Source organism: Erythrolamprus reginae, chromosome 3 (genome assembly GCF_031021105.1).
Source record: "Erythrolamprus reginae isolate rEryReg1 chromosome 3, rEryReg1.hap1, whole genome shotgun sequence".
NCBI classification, from domain to species: Eukaryota; Metazoa; Chordata; class Lepidosauria; order Squamata; family Dipsadidae; genus Erythrolamprus; species Erythrolamprus reginae.
The window spans coordinates 195527927-195555378 of record NC_091952.1 but is presented as its reverse complement, the minus strand read 5'-3'; the positions used below and the strand labels follow the sequence as shown (position 1 = coordinate 195555378).

At 38.4% G+C, this 27452-nt stretch overlaps 2 protein-coding genes across 4 annotated transcripts in view; one reads left to right on the top strand and one right to left on the bottom strand.

The window, feature by feature from the left end:
• Positions 1-16121, bottom strand: FAM210A (family with sequence similarity 210 member A). 2 transcript variants are annotated; one of them, XM_070747469.1, is made up of 5 exons: positions 15872-16121; positions 11765-11943; positions 9364-9862; positions 5160-5271; positions 1-947 (listed from the first exon to the last, which is right to left on the bottom strand). In XM_070747469.1, the coding sequence occupies exons 3-5, from the start codon at positions 9834-9836 to the stop codon at positions 648-650; spliced, it is 885 nt and encodes a 294-aa protein (XP_070603570.1). In that variant the 5' UTR covers positions 9837-9862; positions 11765-11943; positions 15872-16121; the 3' UTR covers positions 1-647. The 2 variants fall into 2 exon arrangements, with proteins under 2 accessions (XP_070603570.1, XP_070603571.1); XM_070747470.1 differs by lacking the exon at positions 11765-11943 and having other exon boundaries at positions 15872-16115.
• The window catches only part of RNMT (RNA guanine-7 methyltransferase), a 24260-nt gene continuing 12521 nt past the window's right edge, over positions 15714-27452 (top strand). The window contains exons 1-4 of one of the 2 annotated variants that reach the window (XM_070747467.1): positions 15714-16247; positions 20711-20934; positions 23578-23698; positions 24513-24635. In XM_070747467.1, coding sequence (XP_070603568.1) covers positions 20734-20934; positions 23578-23698; positions 24513-24635 — 445 coding nt within the window. In that variant the 5' untranslated portion in view covers positions 15714-16247; positions 20711-20733. Of the gene's footprint in view, positions 16599-20710; positions 20935-23577; positions 23699-24512; positions 24636-27452 lie in introns of both variants that reach the window. The other variant, XM_070747468.1, reaches the window with a different exon arrangement.

Genomic DNA, 27452 nt, shown 5'->3' with positions numbered 1-27452 from the left:
GTTTTAAACATTTATTCCATGAACAAAGATAGATCTATCTCCTTTCTTTTTAAAGCTTTATCAGTAATGTGAAATTTAATACTTATTTTAGCCTAAAGAAGAATCAAAATCCATTTTGCAATATAAATATGCAATTACATTTAGTACCGTGTCATTGAGCCTCACACATCAATTTAAGTCAAGTTTTTATAAAAGGAATATGGAACATAACATAGCTTTCTAATTACCTGATCTTTCTAGAGATAGCAAGATTAATTAATATACAAGTATTGACACAATTTCTAATATTCAAGACACTGTTTACATGAACAAGCCATTTTAATACTTTGTTTTACAACAAGGTGAGTGATGCCAGGTAAGAATATCAGCTTCATCCAACATGCAGAGATTCATTCAAGTCACTGATGGGACGGCCACAGAATATTCTCTAGCAACTGAGCTGTGGAGAAAACTGTTGCATTTACTACATCGTACATTGGAAAATGTTGGATAATTTTTATTAAGGCCAGTGCAAGTCTTAAGCATTATCTTTTTAAGCTTTCAAATGCCTAGTCAGCCTGTAACAAAATAGACATGAACAGTAGCAAGAACAAACATTTCAGATATTGTAAAGGATTAAAAAAATATCACCTCTCACACTAACTTTCCTATTCTTTCTTCTTTATAAATGAAACTTTTTCTTTGGTTTCTTGTATTTTTTCTGTTATTCTCTCTTTTGTTTCTTCCATTTTCTCAGTTAATTTTTCTTTTGTTTCTTCCATTTTGCCACTAATCATGTCTCTTGTTTCCTCCATTTTTCCCGAGAGTCTTTCTTTCGTTTCTTCCATTCGGTCTTGAATATATTCCTTCACTGGAGGTGGTGTGGACATATGTCCCTGCTTGCGAAGATACTTCACAGTGATGGACGTTCCTCCTAATGTCACTGTGTATCTGGCTGGAGTTGCAATCTTGCCAATAAAAAAATAGTGTATGTAAAACATATAAAAACATTTAAAGACTCTAGTGACTTTAAATTCAATTGTCCAATAACATTCACCGGCTTGGCTTTAGCTACAGCTCTTTAGACACTGACTCTGCTAGTGTAGTTAAAGTACTGACATAACCCTAGCAAGGAAGTCCTCCAAGCTATTCAAAGCATTTCCTAAAGAGCTAGAGGCAGATCTATGCATTTTAATAAGTCATTCAATCACTATAAGAACAAGCTGCTCCCATCCGCAACATCTGTGCCTCCCAAAATCTACTCTGAAATGTAGAATACATCATCTGCAAAGTACTTTAGAGAACTGTTGAAGATGAAAAAGCTGAATTTAGTCGCATGGTTAATCTGAATTATTTTATAGCTCTTAAAGCTTTTATAGTTGAGTTCTGCAGTTTCATTTGAATAAAGTTAAAAATAAAATATAATCACAGAAATTGCATTTTCTATGGGGAAACAATGAAAATTTTCTCTAGAAGGATAATTCTTAGAGACCAGATGAAAATATTTAAAGAAAGAAAACATTATTTCTGTATGAATTAAATAGGACATTTATGAAGTTTTTACGTCTGGGCATTTTTGTATTATTTTTAAGAGATGATTTTTAAAATTATGAATAATTACACAAAGCCAGCACTTTCAATGTTGTTAAATGGCATTGATGATGATAGTTTAAAACCACACAGAGTCATAGACTCACAGGCGGATAAGTAAATAAAACAGTATTGCTTTGCAATGAATTTTGCTCTTTTTTATTTATAAAGAAAGGTCAGGATGCATTGCAAACAAAACTATTAACATTCCATTATCATTCCACCGTGTGGCACTAATAAGAGTGCCAGGGTAGTAATGGAGAGACTGATGGGAAAGCAAGTCTTTGCCGTGCCAAAGGCTAATAGAAGGAAGGTTCCTGGATCAACAAATCTAATCTTACAGCACTTGTTAAGGCCTTTTGAATGTTTGAAAAATTAATTAAGTTTGTGACCATCCAGATTGTGCAAAAAGTCACATTTTACTAAACAAGAAGGTATAGTATAAAAGTTATGGAAATATAGAAAATTTAAATGGAATGTTTATTTAGATAATGATACACTATCCAAGAGCTACTGTCAACCCTTGAAACGACTTCAGCCATGCTTACTTTCGTTTCGTTTCTCAGTTGCCACTCTTGGAGGGAGGAGGGAAGTCAGAAGGTATTGGAATGTGGTGCTATAACCTGCTAGACAAAACATCCAGCAGAATCCATGTGAGAGCCAAGGTCACGGCAACGAACATCTGCAGAGACGGAGCGGGAAGCTGCTGACAGACTAATTGGATAACGTAACCTAAGACACCTGAGAGGGGAGGGGAATTTCTATTCTTTTAACTCCCCTAAAGCTCGGGAATTACTGAGAGCTAGATTTAAATTTTTATGTGCCAACACGATGTACTCAATAAAAGGTCTTTTGAGCCTGACTGATTCATTTGGGTTTATTACTTAGAAACATAGAAACATAGAAGACTGACGGCAGAAAAAGACCTCATGGTCCATCTAGTCTGCCCTTATACTATTTCCTGTATTTTATCTTACAATGGATATATGTTTATCCCAGGCATATTTAAATTCAGTTACTGTGGATTTACCAACCACGTCTGCTGGAAGTTTGTTCCAAGGATCTACTACTCCTTCAGTGAAATAATATTTTCTCATGTTGCTTTTGATCTTTCCCCTAACTAACTTCAGATTGTGTCCCCTTGTTCTTGTGTTCACTTTCCTATTAAAAACACTTCCCTCCTGAACCCTATTTAACCCTTTAACATATTTAAATGTTTCGATCATGTCCCCCCTTTTCCTTCTGTCCTCCAGACTATACAGATTGAGTTCATTAAGTCTTTCCTGATACGTTTTATGCTTAAGACCTTCCACCATTCTCGTAGTCCATCTTTGGACCCGTTCAATTTTGTCAATATCTTTTTGTAGGTGAGGTCTCCAGAACTGAACACAGTATTCCAAATGTGGTCTCACCAGCGCTCTATATAATCACTACCCCTAAATCCTTCTCTTCTGAAGTTTTTGCTAACACAGAACTGCCAATGCAATACTCAGATTGAGGATTCCTTTTCCACAAGTGCATTATTTTACATTTGGAAACATTAAACTGCAGTTTCCATTGCTTTGACCATTTATCTAGTAAAGCTAAATCATTTACCATATTACAGACCCCTCCAGGAATATCAACCCTATTGCACACTTTAGAGTCATCGGCAAATAGGCAAACCTTCCCTACCAAACCTTCCCCTATGTCACTCACAAACATATTAACTTATAACAATGACATCCACGCAGCAGAGTCTATTGCAGAAGTGCATTTGGACAATGTGATTTTCTAAGGTTCTCCTCTCGCTGCCTTGCCAGTTGCACCCCAAATCTCCTCTAGAGCAGTGTTTCCCAACCGTGGCAACTTGAAGATATCTGGACTTCAACTCCCAGAATTCCCCAGCCAGCATTCGCTGGCTGGGGAATTCTGGGAGTTGAAGTCCAAATATCTTCAAGTTGCCAAGGTTGGGAAACACTGCTCTAGAGGATCACATGTAGGGAGGAAGGTGGCAATCTGATGAGCAGAATGATGCCACTGAATATACCCAGTGTCTTTTCTTCCCCCCCCCTTTCTTACAAACTGCTTTTAAAATATGTTTACATTCAACTAAATATTTTGTCATAAAACATCACATCATGTAAATGAATTTTAACATATTCTCCTTCGTCACCATATAGAGAATTTATTTTATTAATTATAACATTAGTGTATCTATTCAGAGCCTTCGTGACAGAATTTATTCCTCAGTAATTACATACCCAATTGTCTGCTTTGAATGCAAAATCCCAGAGGCTCATTCGTAATTTTGTAGGGATAGTGTGAGGTTGATGGATTCAATTTTCTTTAATCCACCTCTGTGCAAAAATTCTAGCAGTCTGCCACACACCAGAATACCCCAAATTAAGGTGGTCTAATTATTTAGTGTGATTCTTGGTGCTTTGCTGTTTGCCCTGCTAATATTAGTGAGTGGTGATGGTTTTCCCCAATTCCTTGATTAGAGTACTGTTTTCTGCTTGTTTGTCTGGTGCTAATCCCTGCTTATTAGGGTATTTTTGCTGGAGTGGATGTGTTCTGATCTTTTTATTTTCTTCTTAGCTTTAAAATACAGTGGTACCTCATCTTACGAACACCTCTTCTAATGAACTTTTCAAGATACGAACCCAGTGTTTAAGATTTTTTTGCCTCTTCTTCTGAACTATTTTCACCTTACGAACCCAAGCAGCTGCTGCTGGGATGTTTTCTTTTTTCCCACTTTTTTGAAGAAAGAAAAGGGGGGGGGCAGGTTGGAGGGAGGAAACATTTTGCAGAGAACAATGTGCTTGCAAAGGAACTGAAAGGGTGTCTTTTTAAGAAAAAAAAGGGAGGAGGAAGGGGCAGCTTGGGGGAGGAAAGGTTTTGCAGAGAACAACGTGCTTGCAAAGGAACTGAAAGGGTGTCTTTTGAAGAAAGAAAAGGGAGGGGCGCCCCCCTTGCCTTTCTTCCCACTCACCCTTTAGCCTAGCCTTGCTTCTTCCACCCGCCCCCTTTAGCTGCTCCTCCCTGCCCTCTGTTCGCCTCCCTTCTAAAGTTTGGGATTTTCCTGAAGGATTTGCACGCATTATTTGCTTTTACATTGATTCCTATGGGAAACATTGTTTCATCTTACGAACTTTTCACCTTACGAACCTCCTCCTGGAACCAATTAAGTTCGTATCATGAGGTACCACTGTATTTCTTTTGAATGGTTTGTAAATGTGGTTTATCTATGTGTCTATTGATAGCTTATTTATTTAATGCCAAATTTCCAGGAAATTCCTAGTGTTTTTTTAATTTAGTTTTCTGTAGGATGCTCAGAGTTTTCCAGTTAAAATAATGGTTGAACTGGTCCATGTGTTGTGAGATTAATGAGTTTTCATTGTGTCTTCTAACTGCTAGTTATGTTCATGGATACATACAAATCCCACATTTACTAGTGAGATAATGAAACAATGGCGAGCAAACAATAAAGTTCAGAGAGCATCAAAGACTTTACAGTTTAACTCTGAGCTATGGATATTCTCTTCTATTGTAACTGTACATTAAAATATTCCTGCGAGTAGCGTTAAGAAACTCATGGATCTACTTACCTTGTACAACGCATACGCAGTTAATGCATTTCCGCTTTGAGAATGCTTTAGGATGTTTACAACGCTTTCAGGCAACCCTATGAATTCAAGAAATGGAACGACATTTACTCCCCTGTAAAATGAAAACATATTAAAATAAATTACATCATTCTTAATTGAGTAAACTTTTTTTGAAGAGTTATAATAAAGAAGGATTTTTATATTTGATAATAAATTACTTATTTTCCCCTTAACTAATACAGAGTAATGAATGAATTGTCAATAGGTTATAAGAAGTATATCAAGATATATATGAAGTATATCATGTACAAGATTTCCAGTTTTGAAATTTAATTATATTCTAAAATAATGATTTACAACCTGTGTTCCATGCCCTAGAGATCAGGGATGATACAGCTTTACATGATACAGCTTTCAAATTAAGTGTGTGTGTGTATACTGCTCAAAAAAATAAAGGGAACACTCAAATAACACATCCTAAATCTGAATGAATGAAATGTTCTCATTGAATAATGGAGTTATCTTCTGTTGTTTTAAGTGTTCCCTTTACATCAAATGGAAGGGATCAAGCATACCATAGTATCTGCAGGGGCCAGGTTGATGATCTTTGACTAATACAGTGGTCCCTCGATTTTCGCGGGTTCGAACTTCGCGAAAAGTCTATACCACGGTTTTTCAAAAATATTAATTAAAAAATACTTTGCGGTTTCCCCCCCTATACCACGGTTTTTCCCACCTGATGATGTCATACGTCATCGCCAAACTTTCGTCCACCTTTAATAAATATTTTTTTTAATAAACTTTAATAAATAAACATGGTGAGTAATAATCTAAATGGTTGCTAAGGGAATGGAAAATTGCAGTTTAGGGGTTTAAAGTGTTAAGGGAAGGCTTGTGATACTGTTCATAGCCAAAAATAGTGTATTTACTTCCGCATCTCTACTTCGCGGAAATTCGACTTTCGCGGGAGGTCTCGGAACGCATCCCCCGCAAAAATCGAGGGAACACTGTATAGTGGTCTTCAAAACTGATGATGTAGCGCTATGCATTAAAATGTTAGGATTTATTTCTCTAAGCTATTCAGACATAACTGACTGTTAAGAGTTATTTCACTATTGTCTTTTTTGTGGTAACTCAAGGCCAAGATGAACGAAAGTATTAGTCTTCAGGGCAGACTATATGAATCACATTAAAATAATTTTGGAATGCTTGACTCAACCATAAAAGCTAATATTGAAGTAGTTTTAAAAAAAAATCAAAATTCTATCTGGCATATATCAACATCTTGTCTAAGCAAGCTACACAATTAGTTAATATGTCTTAAGAGAAAAATATAGTAAGGTTCTTCTGAAAACATGAACTAAACATTATTCTGAACATGCAGTCTCCATTAAATTATAACTGAGTATCAAATGTTAAGTTTGGTCCATTTGTACCAATAAACTTTAGCTGATTTCAAACAATATCTTAATCCGTGCCTTGAAGAGTTATTGTTGGAAACTTTACTGGATATAACTCACAATATGAAAAAGTGAAATGTCACAGCCGGACATCTTTCTCTGAGAAGAAATTCAATTACTCTATCTTTAGGGCTTGGTTAAGAAACATTGATCTGTCGACTGGAGAAGTGGGCAGTTCGAAACCCAAGTACTAGGTGATAGGGTGGGCTCCCATTCTTCCCTAGCTCCTGCCAACCTAGCAGACTGAAAGCATGCAAATGTAAGTAGATAAATAGATACAACTTTGGTGGGAAGGTAATAGCATTCTATGTGCCTTGGCATATAGATACGCTGACCACAAGAACACAGAAGTATCTTCATACAACGCTGGCATCCTTGGATAGGAAACACCAAGCCCATAGAGCTGGACACAACTGGGCAGGTCTTCTAGTACGACCACCTGCTTAGGCAGGAAACCCTTCACCACTTTTGATTGGCAGAAAGTTTTCAAGGTCTTGAAACGTGATTTGTTGCGATAGAAACTTATCTGCTGATCTATTTGGAAAGGGTAGTCATTTACTCTAGATAATAGTAAATAAACAGCTAACTAGTCAATTACTGACAATGTCGAAGTGAAGATTTATCCATTTTAAATAGGTTACAATTTGTGGTCTCTCATAGAAGAGGTAGAACAATGATAATTAGTGAGTTAGAAGGACAAATGTCTCTGACATTAAAAAGGTATTATAACTGTTTTAGCTATTCTAACCAGATGGCATTAAGTGCCCTTTCTAAAAGCAATGGGTCTAAATGTCATTCTAAATTTATCCCTTCTCAGGGTAATCAACATCCAAGCTGTTTAAAATTTTGTTTCTAGATATATATTTATCTTCAGATATTAAGAAAAAATAAGTAGCTGGTTTTGTTAGATATTATAGACATTAATTACATTTACTTCTTGATCATGTAGCTTGATAGTTTTAAAGAAATCCAAGGATCTAAATTGGGACTCTAGAATATTAATGTTTTGGATTATTGTTTTTAGTTATCAACAAGATATCGTATTTTAAATCTACATTTCAGATATATTTAGGATCCTTCTTACAGAATTACAAAATTCATACATCACAGAGCCTTTAAAACACATTTAAAGTGCTAGTCTATTCATATGTACATATTAATCCCACTGAACTTTGTCACACTTTTGTGTATATGGCAGGGGTTCCAATTTTGTAACTTAAGCCAGAGATATTTTAAATATTCACTAGTAAGGTTTAGAGCATGTATGAAAGCATGCAGCAGAATTATTGAGCAGAGATTCTATACTATATATTAAGTTCACAGCCCTAAGAAGATATTTTCTTAAATACTAATTAAACCTGTACTAATTATTCTAGCTTCATCATTAGCATTTTTGCATATTACACTATACAAGAAACTGCTCACCTGTTAGGATTAAAACAGAAAATAAAACATCAGAACTGCTATAAACACAAGTATAATTTCCAATTTTATATATAGTCTCCTTCACGCTACTACTTTTTCATGACATCCTATTATCTTATTTTTACAGGTAGTTTTTGATTTATGCTTACAATTGAGCCCAAAATTTCTGTTCCTAAGCAAGATAGTTGTTCACTGAGTTTTGATCGGTTTTACAACCTTTCATCATAGTTGTTCAGTGAATCACTGCAGTTGTTAATAACTCAGTTAAGTGAATCTTGCTTCCCCATTGATTTCGTTTGCCAGTTGCCAAGCATCTGAATTTTGATCATGTGACCACAAGGATGCTGCAATGGGTGTCATAAGTCACTTTTTTCCAGAATTGTTGCTTCCAACTATCACTAAACAAATAGTTTGAAGTCAAAAACTATCTGTAATGCAGTTACCTGTTTTAAAAATGTGATGTTTTATTACACAAAGCAAATAAATACTTAAATGCTGACTTTGCAATTTTTTTTTTTGAAAAGTAATAGATAACCATATTTAAAAGTTGCTGGGTTTTTTTCTTATCTCGTAGGCCAGGAACTAAATTTGGAGCTTTCAATAACCTAACAGAAATTGCATGGAAATAAATTCTACTTCCTGCTAATCAATAAAATGGAACAGAACAAGAGTAAGGGACCTCCAACAGAAAGAACATCACATTTGACAGATTTAGATAAGAAAATCACAATGCAATTTTACAGAATTGTATTAAAATTCCGAGTTCAAAGTACTATTATTAGTATAAACATATAACTTTAGTTAATCAATTTTATTTTAGAGTATGCATAGGCACTTTATGTGTATTTGGGCTTCTTACTCAAAAAAGTTACAACTGCTTGTCTTGTACATCTAAAGCATTTATTTTCTCATACAAAATCAAATGGTTTCATAGCAGTTGTTCAAGTATGATCAGATTCTTGATAAAATTCTAAGATTTTTCTCTAATTTCATATATGATATGCTCCAGGGTCTTTAACTCTACTCTGCTTGGGGAATCTTCTAAGGCTTTCAATAAGCAAAACAGTGTTTGTTAAATTCTCAGTCTTTAATAACTATCCTGTGCTAAAGTTGTTTGCTCCATCCTTCATTGAATGACTCGCCAATTAAGATAATACACATTGTTGTTTTGAAATGATTAAGGTAGCGCTGGCTCTTCCCTTTCTCCAGGTCCATTCTCCCCAAATTTATGTATTTTTTTTTAATAAAAAGTATACAACATGAATTACAAGAGAGAAATTATCATCGGTGTTCTGCATATATAATAGCTCTGCACTTACTTTAAAGCTGCATAGTAAAAAGTTCCAAACCATATGCTGGAGGTCAAAAGATGAACGGGAATCAGAACTTTGCCATACTGTTTAAAAGTTCTCTTGAATCTTTGCACAAGACTAAGGGAGTTATCTTGTAAAGGGTCAATTTCTACAGAATTGGGCTGTATAGGTGTTCCCTTTGCAAAATGACCAGCCGATGTGTTAAGGTTTTCTCTCTTCAGTTCTTTATTTTGAGGGTCCTCAGGTTGGGAAGATGTCTTGCCCACCAAGCCCCCTTCTTTGGAATCCCAAAAAGGAGCGGATGTATGCAGATATTGACTTTGGCAGCTCAGCACCTGGGACATCGTTTTCTGCCTTATTATTGGATGTAAAGATGGTTTCCCTTTTATGCATGGAGAAATACAGGAGTGATAGGATAGCAAACAGGTCCTATATGCCAGCTGAAACGGCTTCTGCATTTTGGTCGATCGTGGCAGCATTGTGCTGATAGTTTTGTATACAGCTCCTAAGAAATATTAAGAGTTGAATTGTTAAGTGAAGTGAAGAATTATCCCTGCTATCATCATTACATAGAAAAATTGTGCCACTGTATTAGTCAAATTGTAAGTTAGTATAATCAAAGCTTAATTTGCAAATCTGATTTATACAAAATTCTCATATAGTAATTTAGTAAGGTGAACAGCTCCTTTCTCCAAGAATTCAGTCTTCCTGCTCTGGGTTGTTCACCAGTTATATAATTCATGTACAAATAATCTAATAATACTACTCTTTGTTCATATTTCATATAGTCCATAATACAAAATCATAGTAAAATAGCTTCAGAATCCATCCAAGCTTTGTAGTGAGAACTAAAACCAGCACATTGATTGAAAAACTTTTGTATATCAAAATCTTTCAGTTCTTTCAGCTATACGAGTGATAAAAGAAGCCCAGGTATTCATAGAATACCAAAAATATTAATTGCATTCTATTGACAAATGCTTATGTTGCACATTAGTTGCACATTAGTATTAGTTGTACATTGGTACAATGCGTTAGACATAGAAATCTGAAGTCATAGCCTGCCCTCTAATGTATCATTTTAGCACTACAAGAAGCGTTGCGAACAACTGATATAACAAACTTTTTCCATGCAAAGATTTTCCAGTGGTCAAATTACAGTATAACTGTGGTTTTGATTTCTCTTTCCTAAATAACAATTGCATAACTTTTTCTGTGAGTTAACTCCATACATAATGAAATATACTAAACACTCCGATCAGTTTATTTAATTAAATAACTTTCAAATTAAAATGATTCCATTTTCTTAAGTGTGGTTTTGTCATATAATACATAAGAAACAGGTGTGGCATGTTTTATCTATTTATCCAATTGGTTGACCAATATCAGTTTATATATGCAATGTGTTTTATGAACTGATCCATAATGACTCTTCACCTGAAATGTTTTCTATTTATAAAATATAAGAAAAAGGGGAGATTTTGATATAATTTTATTACAATGCAGGTTATGTGAAGGAACTATTATTTATCAAATACTGTATACCAAAGCAAAACTCCCAATTTGAACTTTAATTCAGATCAAAGTTATTTCTCAAACTGGATTTAATTTGCTTTATAGACTTGAGCAGTAACAGAATAACAAACTTGAGAAGTAAACTATGACTGGACAGTCAAGTTCAAAACATACAGAAAATTAAAATTAAAATCTTACTGTACCAATAGCACTGTGAAACATTACAATATTATCAGTACAGTATAGGACTTATTATAAGGATTATAGATATTACAAAGACAATTTATAATGTTTATACCAGATCAAAGTCAAATGATTTTTCTGTAATAAATTAACAGCACAACCATATCATTAATGTAGTGGCATACAAAAAAGCCATTTGAACTTCAGAAATATTGCACTATTTCAATCCATTTTTATTAGCTATACATGATTCCAGCTGGTCAAATCACTCACTTTTAAACTTAAGGTTAATACTTAAAGCTTCTTACTGAATTCAAATATGTGATGTTATTTAAGGCTCATTGCCACTGAATGCTTGTTGCCAATACATAAAACACACCAAAAAATCTGTCTTCAATTAGATACCCATAATAATTGTCTCTTTAACAAGGATAACCAATAGAACCACAGAACCTAAAAATAGTTTGTTAATAAGCAGCATCACCTATCATTAAGAATAAGTTTGGAACAAAAATACCATAACTTGAATATTTGAAAATCTTGTGCTCCTGCAAGTAATATTTAACTAGAAAGCATATACATATTCACTTGAAAGAGAACATATGCTATGGTGCTTTTATGTCCAAGTAAGAGTATCAAATAAGTAATCTAACTTGACAACAGTTGTATAAAAGCAGCTATTGTAGTAAGGAGAAAAAAAAATCCTCACCAGTTTACAGCACTCTTGTAACAAATTTGCCACTAGGACAAAACATTACAGATGTATTATACGTTGGAAGAGAATCATGATCAAGTCATTGTCTTCAGGTATGTCATAAAACCTCACAACGAATAGATCTAAATATTCCTCCAAACAAAAGGACCTTTAGCTTCCAGTAAGAACAAAACCTACAAAAAAGATTAGATATTTTAAAAACTGAGACAATAATATCCACAATATTCCTGTAATAAATTAACTACCTTGGCTTACATTATAGATTGAGACAGACTTAATGTCAATTTCTTGGCATTACACAGCATTATATTATGATTATAAGCTAAGATAAAGTGTATTTTTGAAGTTATCCAAAACTTAAATTGTAAACAAAATCTTCATAGTCCTTAAAATAAAGTCTATTCCTTGGAAAGCCTAAGGACTCAATGTAGTTTCAGCTTTGATTCAGTCAAGGATAAGGGGCTGGATGCGATTTTTAATTAAAAAAGAAAGGCTAAGAGGAATTTCCTCTTAGAAGGAATCACGCAGTGATTATTTTTGAATTTAAAATAAAATTTCCTTCCCCTCCACCTACATCTTCCCCTTGCTTATTTTGGAAATTAATTCCAATTAAGATTAACTTTATTGAACATAAGAATCGGGGCATCCAGGGTATCAAACACGTGTTTCTCCTGTAGTAGCAGCAGTAGGAAAGTTTATCCCTTTCCCACAAAGCAACATCTGTATGGATGGTTTACTTTTGTTTGGAACTTCAAAGCTAACTTTAGTGTCATTATCTACCTTCTTGCACTATGCACACTGCATTCTCCCTTTCCTTTAGCGAGATTCCAAAGTGTACCTAAAGATTCTGTACTGCACTGTTCAGCTTGCTACAATCAGGTTGTCTGTGCACCGTGTTTTTGGTTCTTCTGGATATTTGCATTCAGGACACCAGTGAAATAACTATGTTGTCTTCAAAAGCCCCCCCCCCCCCCCAAGTTCAATAACCATTAAGATTTAAAAGCAAGTAGAATATGCATTTGTATCTAAATTCATTATCTTTTGACCCCAAATTCTGTATGGATGGACCACACTTTTGGAATTTTTGATTGTGACCCTGTAAGATATACCTGAATGATCTAAGTTATACATCTTCACCTGTGACAATATTAAAGTGTCTAAAGACTTTTTACAGATCGACCTTCTGTATGGGAATCTGCATTGTAATTCTGTCTATGGTGTATTCTGCTGAAAAGACATTGGATTTTCTGATTTCATTTGTTTGCCTCAGGGTTTTTTTAGTAGAAATTTTCCTGGAGTATGTATTTTGTAATGTGTTCTATCAACCTTGTGATTTATATGTAGGAAGCAAATGATGGTAGCCAAGTAGGGACACTTTGAAGGTGTATAACTTAGATCCAGGCTAGCCCTGTCTTGGATAATTGTCTTTGCTTATGCTATGAGATAAATTAGTTTTGGCAGACAGCCAGGGGATAAACTCTGCAGATAAACCTTTAAATACAGTGGGGAGGAGGGATAATAGGTCACCTTTCTGTGAATGCCTGCATTGTTAGTTTCAGGTATAGATTTTTGTTTATGTCATTGAATCAGTCTTGACTTCTGACCACCACTTGAAGAGAACCTGTAGTTTTCTTCACAAAATTTCAAAAGTAATTAACTATTACTTCCTTTCTAGGGGTGAGAGAGTATGACTGGACCAGAGTCATCCAACTGGCTTCATGCCTAAGGCAAGACTGGAACTCTGATTCCCAATTTTCAGCTTGATGCTTTCACCACTACACAAAGCTGGGTTCTTACATATATATTAGAAAATAAGGTTTATTTTAAATATTTTTTTAAGTAACATTTCAATGGATAATTTAATATATAATGCTAGGGTGTCCTTCTATACTCTGAAAAGAAGCAATTGCTTAAAAGGATTGTGTCTAGAGTGAAAAAATCAAGAACACGTAGTCTGCCAATCTATCTCTCTTCATATTTCATTCAGTTCTATTTCTATATTCTTGGCAAATGGTTTCTTTAAGACTCTAGAGTCCAAGTTCAAGACTAGGGCGAATTCTGACCTGTAAAAATTTAATAACCACTAGGAGGCAGCAGCTCTATTTAATTTATTTGATGTCTTCTAACAGTTATGGAGATTTCTGCAGCTCAAGGGACTTCTTCTAAACCTCAGTGTTTCAGGTCTAAGAATGTTCTGAATGGTCAAATCACCAGATATTTTGTTTCATCTCAATTACTTTTTCTCTTTTATGCATGTTCCTGAAAAATAACCTCCCTCCCCCCCAAATACCCCTAACAGATAATGGTTATTGCAACTCTTTTAAAACAAGCAAAATAAACAGTCATTCTAAAAAACAACAAACCTTGCAATAGGCTAATGATTATGGTATCAAACATGAACAAAACGTTTTGTTGAATTTTTCACCTTACTTGATAATTCCCACAATTTACATGCAACAAATGCTGTACTTTCAAATGGATGCATAAAAATACTTTAGTGCTCTCACACTATATGGGCTACCACAAAGAGAAAAAAACACTAACCTAAGCTATGCCAAACCTTTCAAGAAGGCGTACAAACCGACACTGGAGAGGGCTCGTTGGCTGTCTCTCTCTCACTCACGCACTCTAAAAAAATTCTGCTAGACGTCGACTTACGACCACACTTGAGCCCAAGTTTTCTGTTAGCTGAGACATTCGTTAAGTGAGTTTTGCCCTGTTTTATGACCTTTCTTCCCACAGTTGTTAAAGTGAATCACCACAGTTGTTACCATTAGCGACACACGTTGTTAAGTGAATCCACCTTCTCCATTGACTTTTGCTGGTCAGTAAGTCACCAAAAGGGATCGCATGACAACCCCCCCCCCCCACCATCATAAATATAAGTCAATTGCCAAGCATCTGAATTGCGATCATGTGACCCTTGGGGATGCTGCAAAAAGCCATATGATCCGGCCATAAATGATATGCTTAAGATTTCACGGTTTTATTTTATTTGTTTTTAAACTGTTTTATAGGTTTTTAGTACTATTTAGATGTTACGATTTTGATTGTAGGCCACCCAGAGTCCCTAGGGAGTTGGGCGGCATAAAAATCAATCAATTAGGAGCCAAGGTGGCGCAGTGGGTAGAGTGCAGTCCTGCAGGCCACTAAAGCTGACTGTAGATCTGCAGGTCAGCGGTTCAAATCTCATCCCGTGCTTAAGGTTGACTCAGCCTTCCATCCTTCCGAGGTGGGTAAAATGAGGACCCGGATTGCGGGGGCAATCTGCTGGCTCTGTTAAAAAGTGCTATTGCTAACATGCTGTTATGCCCTTTATTAAAAAGGGCACTAAAAATAAACATTTATTATTATAACCAATCAAATAAATCAAACACACATAAAAAAGGTCCCTTTTTGTTCAATGCCCTTGCAACTTACAAAAAAGATTAGACATTTTCAAAACTGAGACAATATTATCCACAATATATCAGTAAATTAGCTACCTTGGCTCACATTATAGACCAAGACAGACATAATTACTTGGCATTACAGAGCATTATATTATGATTGTATGCTAAGACAAAGTGCATTCTTGAAGTTATCCAAAACTTAAACTGTAAAGAAAATCTTTACAGTCCTCAATCAATCAATCAATCAAACACGCATGAAAAAAAAGTTTCCTTTTTGTTCAATGCCCTTGCAACTTCAAACTGTCACTAAATGAGCTGTTGTAAATCTAGGACTACCAGTACCGGGTCATTCAAACAACAACAACAACAAACCGCAGTCTTCAAGTTCAGGCACTGAAATGCCACCTGGTGCTGCGGCCTTCTCGGAGCAGGTGCGATGCGGGTTTGCAAGTCCCAACTCGCCCACATCCTAGGCTGGGGATTATGGGGACTGGAGTCTCAGCATCCTTGGGCGCTTCGGAGGGGAAAGGCTGACGTAATGCTACAGCAAAGGTCGGCAAGTAGCATTCGCGAAGGTTAAGGCGACCCCTTCCCCGCAGCTTTCCAGACAGGGGCGCCCCCCGACCCCCAATCCCGACCCTTCCCCGGGTGGCTTCCTCCGGGCGCAGCCAAGACGAATCTCGCCTGCTCTATTCGGACTGTTCGATACCTTTCTGAAGAACTCTTCCTTCCCCTCGGCAGGTGCGGGAGAGGAACCGCCAGGAGAGCCACCGGGCCCACAACCTCCCTCCCGGCTGCGCCGCTCGACCCACTCAGGCGGCCCACGTGCCTTCGGACGTCCCGACCCTCGGGGCGCGCGTTTCCCTGCCCCTCCCCCTCCCCCACGCCCCGCGCAGGAGCCCTTCTAGGAGCTTTTCCGCTTCCCGCCCCGCCCCCTTTCCCCTGACCTTCCCGAAGAGGAAGTGGCCGGGGCGACCCCGGATGGAAAACTGGGGAAAGTGGCGCGGCGCCTCGTTTTTTTTTTCCCCCTCAGAGCGGGAGGACGCCGCCACCGCCGCCGCCGCCGCTTCGGTGAACCAAAGAGGGTGAGCTTGCGCTGGGCTTCGGGCGCACGTGGGAAGGCGCCGTTTGCGACCCCGCGGCCTCAGTTTGGGCCCGAGAGCGGGGCCTGCTTCTTCTCTTGCCGTGAAGGTTTTGTTTTGTTTTAAGTGTCGCGCCAGGGAAAGCGGGGCCGGGCTTCTCCGTTAACGTTGGGACGCTTCTCTCTTCTATTTCCTCCCTCCCTCCCTCCTTCCTTCCTTTCTTTTCCCTCCCCCCCGGTCGCGTCTCCTGGAGGTCCCGGAGATGGAGCGGCCACCTCGGGTCAGTGAAGGATCCGAGGCGCAATAAGAACTGTTGGCAGTGAATCAATTGGAGGCCAGTGTTGGGGATTACAGGTAATCCTCGACGTTACAACAATTCGTTTAGTGAGGTTCAGTCATAACGGCACTGAAAAAAAAAATACACAGCTTGCGACCGTCTTTTAAAAAAAATAATTTATTTGACTTCTATGCCGCCCAATCCCAGTGGGACTCAGGGCGGCTTACAATGATAAATAGTACATACAATAAACAAGTCAAATAATTAGTAATAAGGATATTAAGAAAAACCATAGTAAACCAAAAAAGAATAACCAATAGAACCCACAATTATACAGAACAATTGCAATCATAGAAACATAGAAGATTGACCTCATGGTCCTTCTACTCTGCCCTTATACTATTTCCTGTATTTTACTGTACTTATTGTATTTTATCTCAGTCAGATGTGATAAGATGTTACATTCATTGCCCCCAGGCCTGGCCACAAAGCCAGGTCTTCACAGCCTTTCAGAAGGATAGTAGGGTGGGAGCAGTGTGGGCATTGGGTGTAGTTGGTTCCATAAAGTGGGGGCAGCCAAAGAGAATGCTTTTCTGCACAGGAGCATCAACTTGCATTGTTTAGTTGATAGGACCTGGAGGAGGCTAATTCCTGGTGATCTAAATCAGGGGTCTCCAACCTTGGCAACTTTAAGACTTGTGGACTTCAACTCCCAGAGTTCCTCAGCCAGCAAAGCTAGTGCAGCATGCAGAGTGTTATATTGGTATATTGGGGAACATATGTTATATGGGTATATCGAGGAACACCCATGACAGCTCATGTGGCTGCATTCTGGACTATCTGTAGTCTCCGAACACTCTTCAAGGGTAGCTCTTGTAGAGCACATTGCAATAATCTAGATGGGAGATAATGAGGACCTGAGTGACTGTGCGCAGAGCCCCCTGGTCCACAGTTAATGACCTTTGCAGCATTCCCCATGGTCATGCGATCCAAATTGAGATCCTTTTGCAACTGGTTTGCGTTTATGACTGTTGCTGTGTCCCAAGGTCATGTGATCTCCTTTTGTGACCTGACAATGGGGAAGCCAGATTCACTTAACGACTGGGTTTCGGGAGTTGCTTAACAACTGTGGCAAAAACGTCACAAAGTAGGGCAAAACACACTTGGCGTATGTCTCACGACAACAGAAAATTGGGACCTGATTGTGGTCGTAAGTTGAAGACTACTTGTATTGCATGTTTCTCCCCTCCTTTTAACACAAAAGGCCATGCTTATTTTCCTCGGAACAACAACCTGTGATATCATTTGTGTGCCAAAGTGTTAGGGTCCCAAGTCACCCAGCTGGGTTTCATACCAAGAAAGGCTAAGGACTCCTAGTCTTCGCACCATCATCAGAATAACATCAGGATCAGAATCGACCTGGAAGGGACCTTGGAGGTCTTCATATCCATCCCACTGCTCAAGTACAAGAGCCTATACCCGTGATGGCCAACCTATGGCACAAGTGCCACAAGTGGCACATGGAGCCATATCGGAGGACATGTGAGACTTTGCCCTGTGTCAGCTCCAGCGTGCATGTGTGCACTGGCCAGCTTGGGAAAGGCCGTTTCGCCCTCCGGACGCTTTCCCTGGAGGCAAAAAAAAATCCTCCAATGAACAAACCGGAAGTTTGAAAAAGAGCACTTCTGTTTTGCCGTTGTGTTGTTTTTTGAACTCCAGAGGATTCAGGGAAGCTTCCTAAAACCTCCGGAGTGCAAAAAACAGCATAATGGCAAAACTGAAGTGCGCATTTTCGAACTTCCGGTTTGCCTATTGTACTGTTTTTGCACCCTGGAGCTTTAGGAAGCTTCCCCGAACCCTCCAGAGTGCAAAAAACAGCACAGTGACAAAATGGAAGTTTGTTTTCCCAAACTTCCAATTTGCCCATTTGGGCATTTTTTTCATGTACCAGGCTTCAGTAAGGTCTGCGCGCATGCGCAGGTGCAGCGCAGGGTGATGTGCATGCATGGGGAAGGAGGGAAAGGGTGTGGGCATGTGCACGCATGCTAACACATCCACACACACTCCTTTTGGCACGCAAACCAAAAAAGGTTTATCACTGGCCTATACCATTTCAGATAAGTTTATTGTTCAGTCTCTTAAAACTCTTTAAAAACTTTTTAAAAATCCTTTGAAAACTCATTAGCATCTTAGCTCAGCACCTTAACGGCTAATGGGCTCTCAGGTTCCTTGCTTTCACCTCTTTCTCAGCCCAATTAGCCAGGAACAACTTTTCAAGATCTTTCTAAAATCCTAGTTAAAGTAAGTCATAAGAATTTTTCCTGTGTAGTTTATGCTATTTTGTTCTGTGTGGCTACCAGGATAAGAAGTGCATGTGCTTAAGGCATCAAGCCAAAACGTAGAAGACTGTGAGTTCTACTTCCCACCGTAAGGCACAAAAACCAACTGACCTTAGGCCAGTCACTGCCTCAGCCCTAGAAAAGAAGCAATGGCAATCCATTTCCAAAATCTTACCCAAAAAAATGCAAGGACTTAAACAGGCAGTTTTTAGGAGTCAAATCTGACTTGAAGGCACAAAAAACCTCCTTGAGATGAGAATGCCCTTAATGTGATGGCTAAATAAAGCATATGTAAAGAGTGTGATGAGTGCAAAACAAGAGGAAGACCAGGCTTTAGACAGACCTTGCCATTCCAATAATTCAATGCTCTGACATAATTCTTGTATTTGGAAAAATTAGTTCCCCAAAAGTAAAATACGGTAGTTCATTTATGAGTATTTGAAAGAGTGCAGCTGAAATTCTTTTGATAAGGTAGTTGTTGTGATGAGACCTCTTACTGTATTTATTCTTTTCCTGACTTGTGCCATTGCATAACTTTTCTACTCTCCAAGACTTACTTACCATGAAGGAAAAGTAGGCTACGGCACTCTGCCTACCTAATTGATGTGAAGAAAATGAAATGAAAGACAGTTTAGTTATTAAAAGCTAGCACGGTGCAAAGCATTTGAAATTGTTTTGCAATTTACAATGAATGAAGAACCTCTTCAAACTAACAAAACTGTCTTTTTTCAAGATTAATGAAGCTGCTTCAAAATCTACCCTATGTTCTTTATGTGCATGCGCAGGTGACATTTTTTCTGGATTTACCAGTAAAAATAGGATTAAGAATAAATCTAGTTTGGATTGAAGTGCTTAGAGAGGAGGCATGTGAGAAAAAAAATCAGTTAGAATCAGTTGTATTGTAATAGGATATCCTAGAAAGGTATATGGATCAGCTTAGTGTGCATGATTTGATTGATAAAGCAGAGCCTGCCTACTGCCTTTACTTTCCAGAATAAGCAAAAAACCTCATTGCGGTAGAAGTTGATATGGATGTAAATAAATTGATTATACAGCTTTAAGATTATATCAGTACATGTTGCTTTAAATATATTTTAGTACCAATTTCTTTGACTTGTATTTAAAATACTTAATAAACATTTAGTAAGAAATACAAGTAGTTCTCGACTTACAGCAGTTCATTTAGTGATAGTTCAAAATCACAACTTCAGTGAAAAATGTGACTTAAGTAAGTTTTTCATAGTCACAACATTTACAGCATCTCCATGATTATGTGATCAAAATTCAGATGCTTCGCAACTGGTTCACATTTCTGACCATTAATATGTCCCAAGGTCATATTAATGACCTTGGGACATATTAATGGTCTGGCTTGTGAGGTCTTTTGCGGCCTCACAAGCAAAGTCAATGAGGAAGCCAGATTCACTTAACAACTTGGTAACTAACTTAGCAACTGCAATGATTCACTTAACAACTGTGGCAAGAAAGATGGTAAAATGGGGCAAAACCTACGTAACAAATGTCTCACTTAACAAATTTGGGGCTCAGTTGTGGTCATAAGTCAAGGATTGCCTGTATAAGGGTGATTATTTGAATAGCATAGATCTTGTGGCTCAAAATTAGTTTGCGTGAATATGAACTTGTTTTAAAGATCAATTCAAATATGCAAATTCAAATTTAACACAATTCTTTAACAGCACCATTAATATGCTATCATAATTAAAGTTAAGTTCAAGATTTGTTATTTCCCAGTTGTTTGGAACACTATGTCCCAGTAGACATCAGTTTATCAGAATGGTTTGTCAACAAGATCTTGTTTAATAATAGAAAATATTTTTTTTTATTTGCAGCTGTAACAAGCTCTTCAGCTAATATGGCTGAAGTAGAAGAGAGTAAAAAGCGAAAGAGAAAGTCCGATGAAGAACCTGATAGCATAAGCACCAAACACCCACATAGGGATTCACCTGTTGAAAATGATGATAAAACTGCAAATAAGTGTGATGAAGGTCAAACAGGAGATGGAAGCACTCTTCATCATGAAACAGAATCTGAAGAGTTTCCTAAAAAGAAAACGGTGAGTGTTTCAAATATTAATTTTTAAATTTTTAAAGAAGTCAAATTCTTCCAAACTTTTTCCCTATGTTTGAGGTTACTTTATTTTTCGCACTATAAGATGCACTGCTTCCCAAAAAAGTGGGTGGAAACACACTGTGTGTCTTATAGAGTGAATATTGCTGAAGCCCTGTCCAGCTGCCAGCCCCCACATGCCTGCTGTTTTTTTGGCCTCCACGCATCCCATATTTGACCTCTGTGGGCCCTGTTTTTGGCCTCTACGCACCCTGTTTTTGGCATGTTCCAGCTATAGGCAATGGCAGTGATGGTGACAATCGCCGCCTGTAATGGGCTACTAATAGTGCAAGCAGAGGCCAAAAATGGAATAACCAGAGGCCAAAAACTGTACACGTGGAGACTGAAAACAGGACTGTGGAGGTGGTATTAGGCAGCAATGGTGATGGGAGGTGGCGATCTCTGCAGCCTGGGAATATCCGATTGGTGGTATTCCGGTATTCCAACCACCAATCATCTGCTTGTGGTAAATCAGGCTGTGATAACGTGCTAAAGCTGTCCAGGCTGTTTGGTGTTTGTTGTGAGGACACTAGCCAGATGAATACTGATGGATGCTGGGAGGCAGAGGCAGATTTTTTCTTTGTTGCTTTTCTCTTCAAAAGCTAGGGGCTAATGATCTGGATATTTCAGGAAAGCATTTAACAAAATACTTCATGATATCTAATGATATGTCTGTTTGGCAGATACATAGCTGATTAATCAAAAAGTGCTTAGTTCTCATTGAATTAGAATGGAATATTAAGTAGCAATGGTTCAGAATATTCTCCAAAAATGTCATTGATGATTTGGATGAAGAAGTAGTGGGAATGCTTATCAAATTAACAAAAATTGAGTAAGATAAGAAGCAAGAACAAATTTTAAGTTGAACGGGATTTCCATCTTCGTGTATAAAACACAAGAGCAAAAGATTTGCTTTTAACTAATAATATGAGGAACCATAATAATACATAAAATACTTGGAAGAGAAATCCTTTGCATGCAAGCAAGTAATTTGTGATGCCACAATTCAAGCAGACAAGCATCTGCCACATAATCTCCCAAACTTAATTGTTGGTAAGAGAAACAGAAAAGCAAATAGTGGACAGGCCAGTATCTGGAGATAGAGACAGAGGAAAATGAACCGTAGAAGATCACAACATACAAACTTGCAAATAAAAGTAATACCAATAGTAATAGCATCTTGAATGAAATCCTAAAATAACTGTAACCCTAGTGAACTCCATGGGCATTAACATTAATCAACATCAATCAGTTGCAGAAGACTCTCTTATTTGGAACTGTGACAGTATCTTTAACAGCATCAGACAATATCTGTCTATCCCAGGCCCTTGGGAAGGACTTGATAGGTAGATAAAAATGCCAAATCCAGTCTGAACATCTGGCTGACTGTGCCTTTGGTGTTGCAAATATATATCAACTTCACGTTCCCCTTTATTTGTAATATATCAGGAGAGAAAGAGTATGAAGTTTGCAAACCTTTTGTTTATACTACTGAATTATTACAATACAATGATGGCTCACCTTTTTCTCATTTTGTGCCGGCACCCATAATTCAATGTGCGCATGACATTCCGTGCCCCTGTGGATGCACACATGACCCCTGCATTCCCATTGCATGTGTGCACGCATCCCCTCCATACATGGGCTCCTGCACATGTACACATGACCCCTGCGCTCCCCCATGCACCCCTGTGCATACACATATGAATCCCCTGTGCTCCCCCTGCCCCATGCATTCACATCTCTTGCGTGTGCTTCCATGCCTTCCATGCATACACATGTGACCCTCACATTCCTCCCATATGCGCTTGATTTCCCCACCTCGTTTTGGGCCTAGCAGGCCTCCCTGCAACCTCTTGGGATTAAAAATCCCCCCCCCCCCGCACACCATACTGTCGCATGCACGTGCAATTCCCCCATCCCTGCACATGTGCAGCAGATATCCAAAAATCAGCTGGCCGGTGGCAGACATGCACACATGCATGGTAGAGCTGCGCTGGGTGGTGGCTTAAGTGCCTGCACAGAGGGCTCTGCATGCAACCTGTGGACCACATCCTAAAGGTTCGCCATCATGGCTTGTATTCATTATTTTAATTATTAGATTTGTTACACTGTATATTGTATTGCTGTTATGTTGTGAGCCGCCCCGAGTCTACGGAGAGGGGCGGCATACAAATCTAATTAATAATAATAATAATAATAATTATTATTATTATTTTGGCGATAGTGCATTTTATCAAAGGTAACTTGTGAAGAATATATGGAACTTCACCTCATTCAAAATGCAATAGGAAAATTCATTGAAAATACATTGCTTAATATTCATGTTTTATGTAATATTTTTCATATTTCCTTTACTCAACAAAGGAAGGTCCTCCTTTTTTTCTTGTGTTGTTATTTGTTTTCTTTTGCTTCTTTAGTGGGTTGGAAAGAATTTGTCAGGAAATATACACTCTGTAAGCATGTAATTTTTAAATATGAACCCGATTGCTATAAAAAGGAATGCACCAATTAAAGAATAATGTTGGAATTTAGATATCACCTACATATAAATATTTACATACTATACTAAATCATTTATTTTATGTAGCATTCAGAAGATGTAGCAGCACATTATAATAAGCTTGAAGAGGTTGGATTGGAACAACGTAGCACGAGTCGCATCTTCTATCTCCGAAACTTTAATAATTGGATAAAGAGCGTGCTAATAGGTATGTATGCACGTTAAAAACACAGTTAAAAATATCTATAATGCACACATCCACTTTTTGGGATAGTTGCTATGAGGAACAAATCTCAAACAATTTTTAAATTCCAAATATTAGTTTATATATTGGAAAATTAATATTTTGATTGCACAAAAAATATGATTGGACTCTCATTGTTGGTTGCATTGTTGGTCAATGCAAGTATTGTACATATTTGTAAGATCATTTTTCTGTTTATTGTTTTTGTCCAAAAACGTATGATTATATCAACCTTCCATCCTTCCGAGGTGGGTAAAATGAGGACCCGGATGTGTTGGGGGCACTATGCTGATTCTGTAAACCACTTAGAGTGGGCTGTAAAAGCACTATGAAGCTTTATATAAGTGTAAATGCTATTGCTATAGTCAGATATATTATGAAATAAAAATGATACTTTTTGTCAAAAGTACACCTCAGTCCAGACTAGTCATCCTTGGATATTATAAAATTAATTATTGAAATTCTGGGAATTCAATGATGAAATTAACTTTCCTAGGATTTAGCACATGAAATTGAAACAATTTGAAGTGAATTAAGTTTTCATGTGGGGCAATCCTGTACGCTTAACTACGAATACATTCCATTTAGCAGAGTGAAACTAACTTCTGAAATGAAAACTCAGGGTCGATGCAAGTGACTGATTATTTTCTTTTAATCTCATGCGTCTCAACGTAGGAACAATAGGCTGTAGCTCTAAAGCTCTCAAAATAATTACAAAGCTATATTCTAATATAGGGAACACATTTCATTTTCTCACAATTATTATTTTTTCTTTTAGGTGAATTCCTTGATAAGGTACGACAAAGAAAACAAAACATTACAGTGTTAGACTTGGGATGTGGTAAAGGTGGAGACGTGTTGAAGTGGAGAAAAGGCCGAATAAGTAAACTTATATGTACAGGTAAGAACAGCAAATTAATTTGATATGGGGATCATGTTAAATTGTAAATAACATAGAAAAGGAACTTTGAGATATCTTTAATTTTTATTCTGCAAATATAATTTGTAAAAATAGTAAGAAAATACTTTAATTTCATGTATAGGATTAGCTACCTTAATACTACCTGACTCTGGTAGGATGACCGAGGAAAGAAAAATTTCCATTTTTTGATTGATTGATTGGATTTATATGCTTCTCCTCTCCGAGGACTCAAGGCTGTTTACAACATATAAAAACAATAGAATACAATAGTTAAATCCAATTGATTAAAACTAAACAAACATCTAAAATCCCCAGTTATGCTAAAAATCAGTCATACCCATTCAAACAACAACCATACAAACATTTGTTGGCCAGGGGGCTGAGATCTAATCGCCCCAAACCTGGCGGCATAAATTAGTGTTAAGAGTCTTGCAAAATGTGAGGAGGATGGGGGTGGTGCAAATCTCCGGGTGGAGCTGATTTCAAAGGGCCGGGGCCCCCACAGAGAAGGCTCTTCCCCTAGGTCCTGCCAAATGACATTGTCTAGTTGACGAGACCTGGAGAAGGCCAACTCTCTGGGACTTAACTAGTTGCTGGGACTCAAAGCGACAGAAGGCGGTCCTGCAAGTAATCTGGCCCAATGCCAGGTAGGGCATTATAGGTCATTAACAACACTTTGAATTGTGTCCGGAAACCAATCAGCAGCCAATGCAGTCCATGGAGTGTTGGAGAAACATGGGCATACCTAGGGAGGCCCATGACTGCTCGCACGGCTGCATTTTGCATGATTTGTAGTTTCCGAACAGCCTTCAAAAGTAGCCCCATATAGAGAGCATGGCAGAAGTCAAACCTTGAGGTGACAAGGGCATGAGTGACTGTTTGTAGAGACTCCCTGTCCAAATAGGGCCGCAACTGGTGCACAAGGTGAACCTGGGCAAACGTCCCCCTCACCATAGCCAAAAGATGATGGTCCAAAGTCATCTGTGGATCGAGAACACCAAAGTTGTGGACCCTCTCTGAGGGGGTCAGAAGCTTCCCCCCTCAAGTAATGGACGGACAGATGAACGTGACCTTTGGAGGCAGAACCCACAGCCACTCCATCTTGTCGGGGTTTGCGTCTGAGCCTATTAACACCCATCCAGACCCCAACAGCCTCCAGACACCATTACATTACTTCCACTGCTTCACTGAGTGGATACAGAGTGGAGATGTATAGCTGAGTATCATGATCTCACCCAGCAGTTTCATGTAGATATTAAACAGCGGGGGGAAAGGACCGACCCCTGAGGAATTCCGCAAGGGAGGAATCTAGGAGTTGACCTCTGACCTGCTAACACCAACTGTGACCGACAAGAGAGGTAGGAGCAGAACCACTGTAAAACAGTGCCTCTCACTCCCAACCCCTCCAGCCAACGCAGAAGGATACCATGGTTGATGGTATTGAAATCCTCTAAGAAATCAAGAAGCACCATGATAGAGGATAAACTCCTATCCCGGGCCCGGCAGAGATCATCCATCAGAACAATCAAAATAGTTTCCATGCTATAGCCGGGCCTGAACCTGACTGCTGATGGCCCAGATAATCGGCTTCGTCCAAGGACTGTTGGAGCTGGAGTGATACCACCTTTTCGACAACCTTCCCCATAAAGGGAAGGTTGGAGACCGGATGATAGTTATTAAATACAGCTGGGTCCAGGGAAGGCTTCTTGAGGAAGGGGCCATATAGCCATATTATGGATAGAAAATATATATGGAGTATGTTCAGTATACTCAAATTTCCTAATAGTGAAAACAAACAATTTTGAAATTAAACAAAACTTGGATATTGTACAGATAAAGAAGAATAAAATCTAGAACACTAGAATCTAGGATCACTGATTTTAGTCTCAGTATTTAATAGTATCTTCTAGAAGGGATGTTTTAAATATTGCACAAATAGTACACAAACTATGGAAGAGAGTTAGATGAAGTTGGCTGACGTTTCTTGTACAGTGGTACCTCATTTTACGAACTTAATTCATTCCGTGTTGAGGTTGATAAGTAGAAAAGTTAGTAAGATGAAACTATGTTTCCCATAGGAATCAATGTAAAAGCAAATAATGTGTGGAAACCCATTAGGAAAATCCAAACTTTAAGGCTTAAAAAAAAAGCGGCGGGCGGACAAAGTGAAGGCTAACGGAGTGGAAACGGACAGTGAGGAGAAGCGAGGAATGGAGGTCCTAACGAAGGCTAACGCCGCCCCAAATTGCTTCCAAAATCACCACTACAAAAGCTTCTTATGCCACCCCATTGCTCCCAAAATCACCCCTTCAAAAGCTTCCTACGTTGCCCCAAATCACTCCTAAAATTGTCCCTCCAAAACCTTCCTACGTTGCCCCAAATCACCCCTCCAAAAGCTTCTATGTTGCCCCAAATCACTCCTAAAATCGCCCATCAAAAACCTTCCTACCTACATTGCCCCAAATCGCTGCTAAAATCACCCCCCACCCAGCCGCATTTTGAAAGGAGAGGTGATTTTGGAAGACTTTGGAAGCGATTTGGGGTGGCAGAGGAAGTTTGGGGGGGGAACGATTTTGGAGGCAATTTGGGGGTGGCATAGGGAGCATCTGAAGGAATGATTTTGGGAGCAATTTGGAGCGTTGTAGGAAGCTTTTGGAGGGGTGATTTTGGAGGCGATTTGGGGCTTCATAGGAAGCTTTTGGAGGGGTGATTTTAGCAGCGAGATGGGGCAAAGGAAGCGGTAGGCTAGGGGGGATTTTGGCAGCGGGATGGGGCAGCTGCGGGGAGCAGAGGAAG

Excerpts from the sequence above, each read along its gene's own strand:
- FAM210A (XM_070747469.1), bottom strand. The coding sequence starts at position 9,836 with ATGCTGCCACGATCGACCAAAATGCAGAAGCCGTTTCAGCTGGCATAT. Across the intron at positions 5,272-9,363 it reads TTTTACTATGCAGCTTTAAA|GGGAGTAAATGTCGTTCCAT; the intron begins GTAAGTGCAGAG and ends TTCATTTTACAG. Across the intron at positions 948-5,159 it reads CTGCGTATGCGTTGTACAAG|ATTGCAACTCCAGCCAGATA; the intron begins GTAAGTAGATCC and ends TTTATTGGCAAG.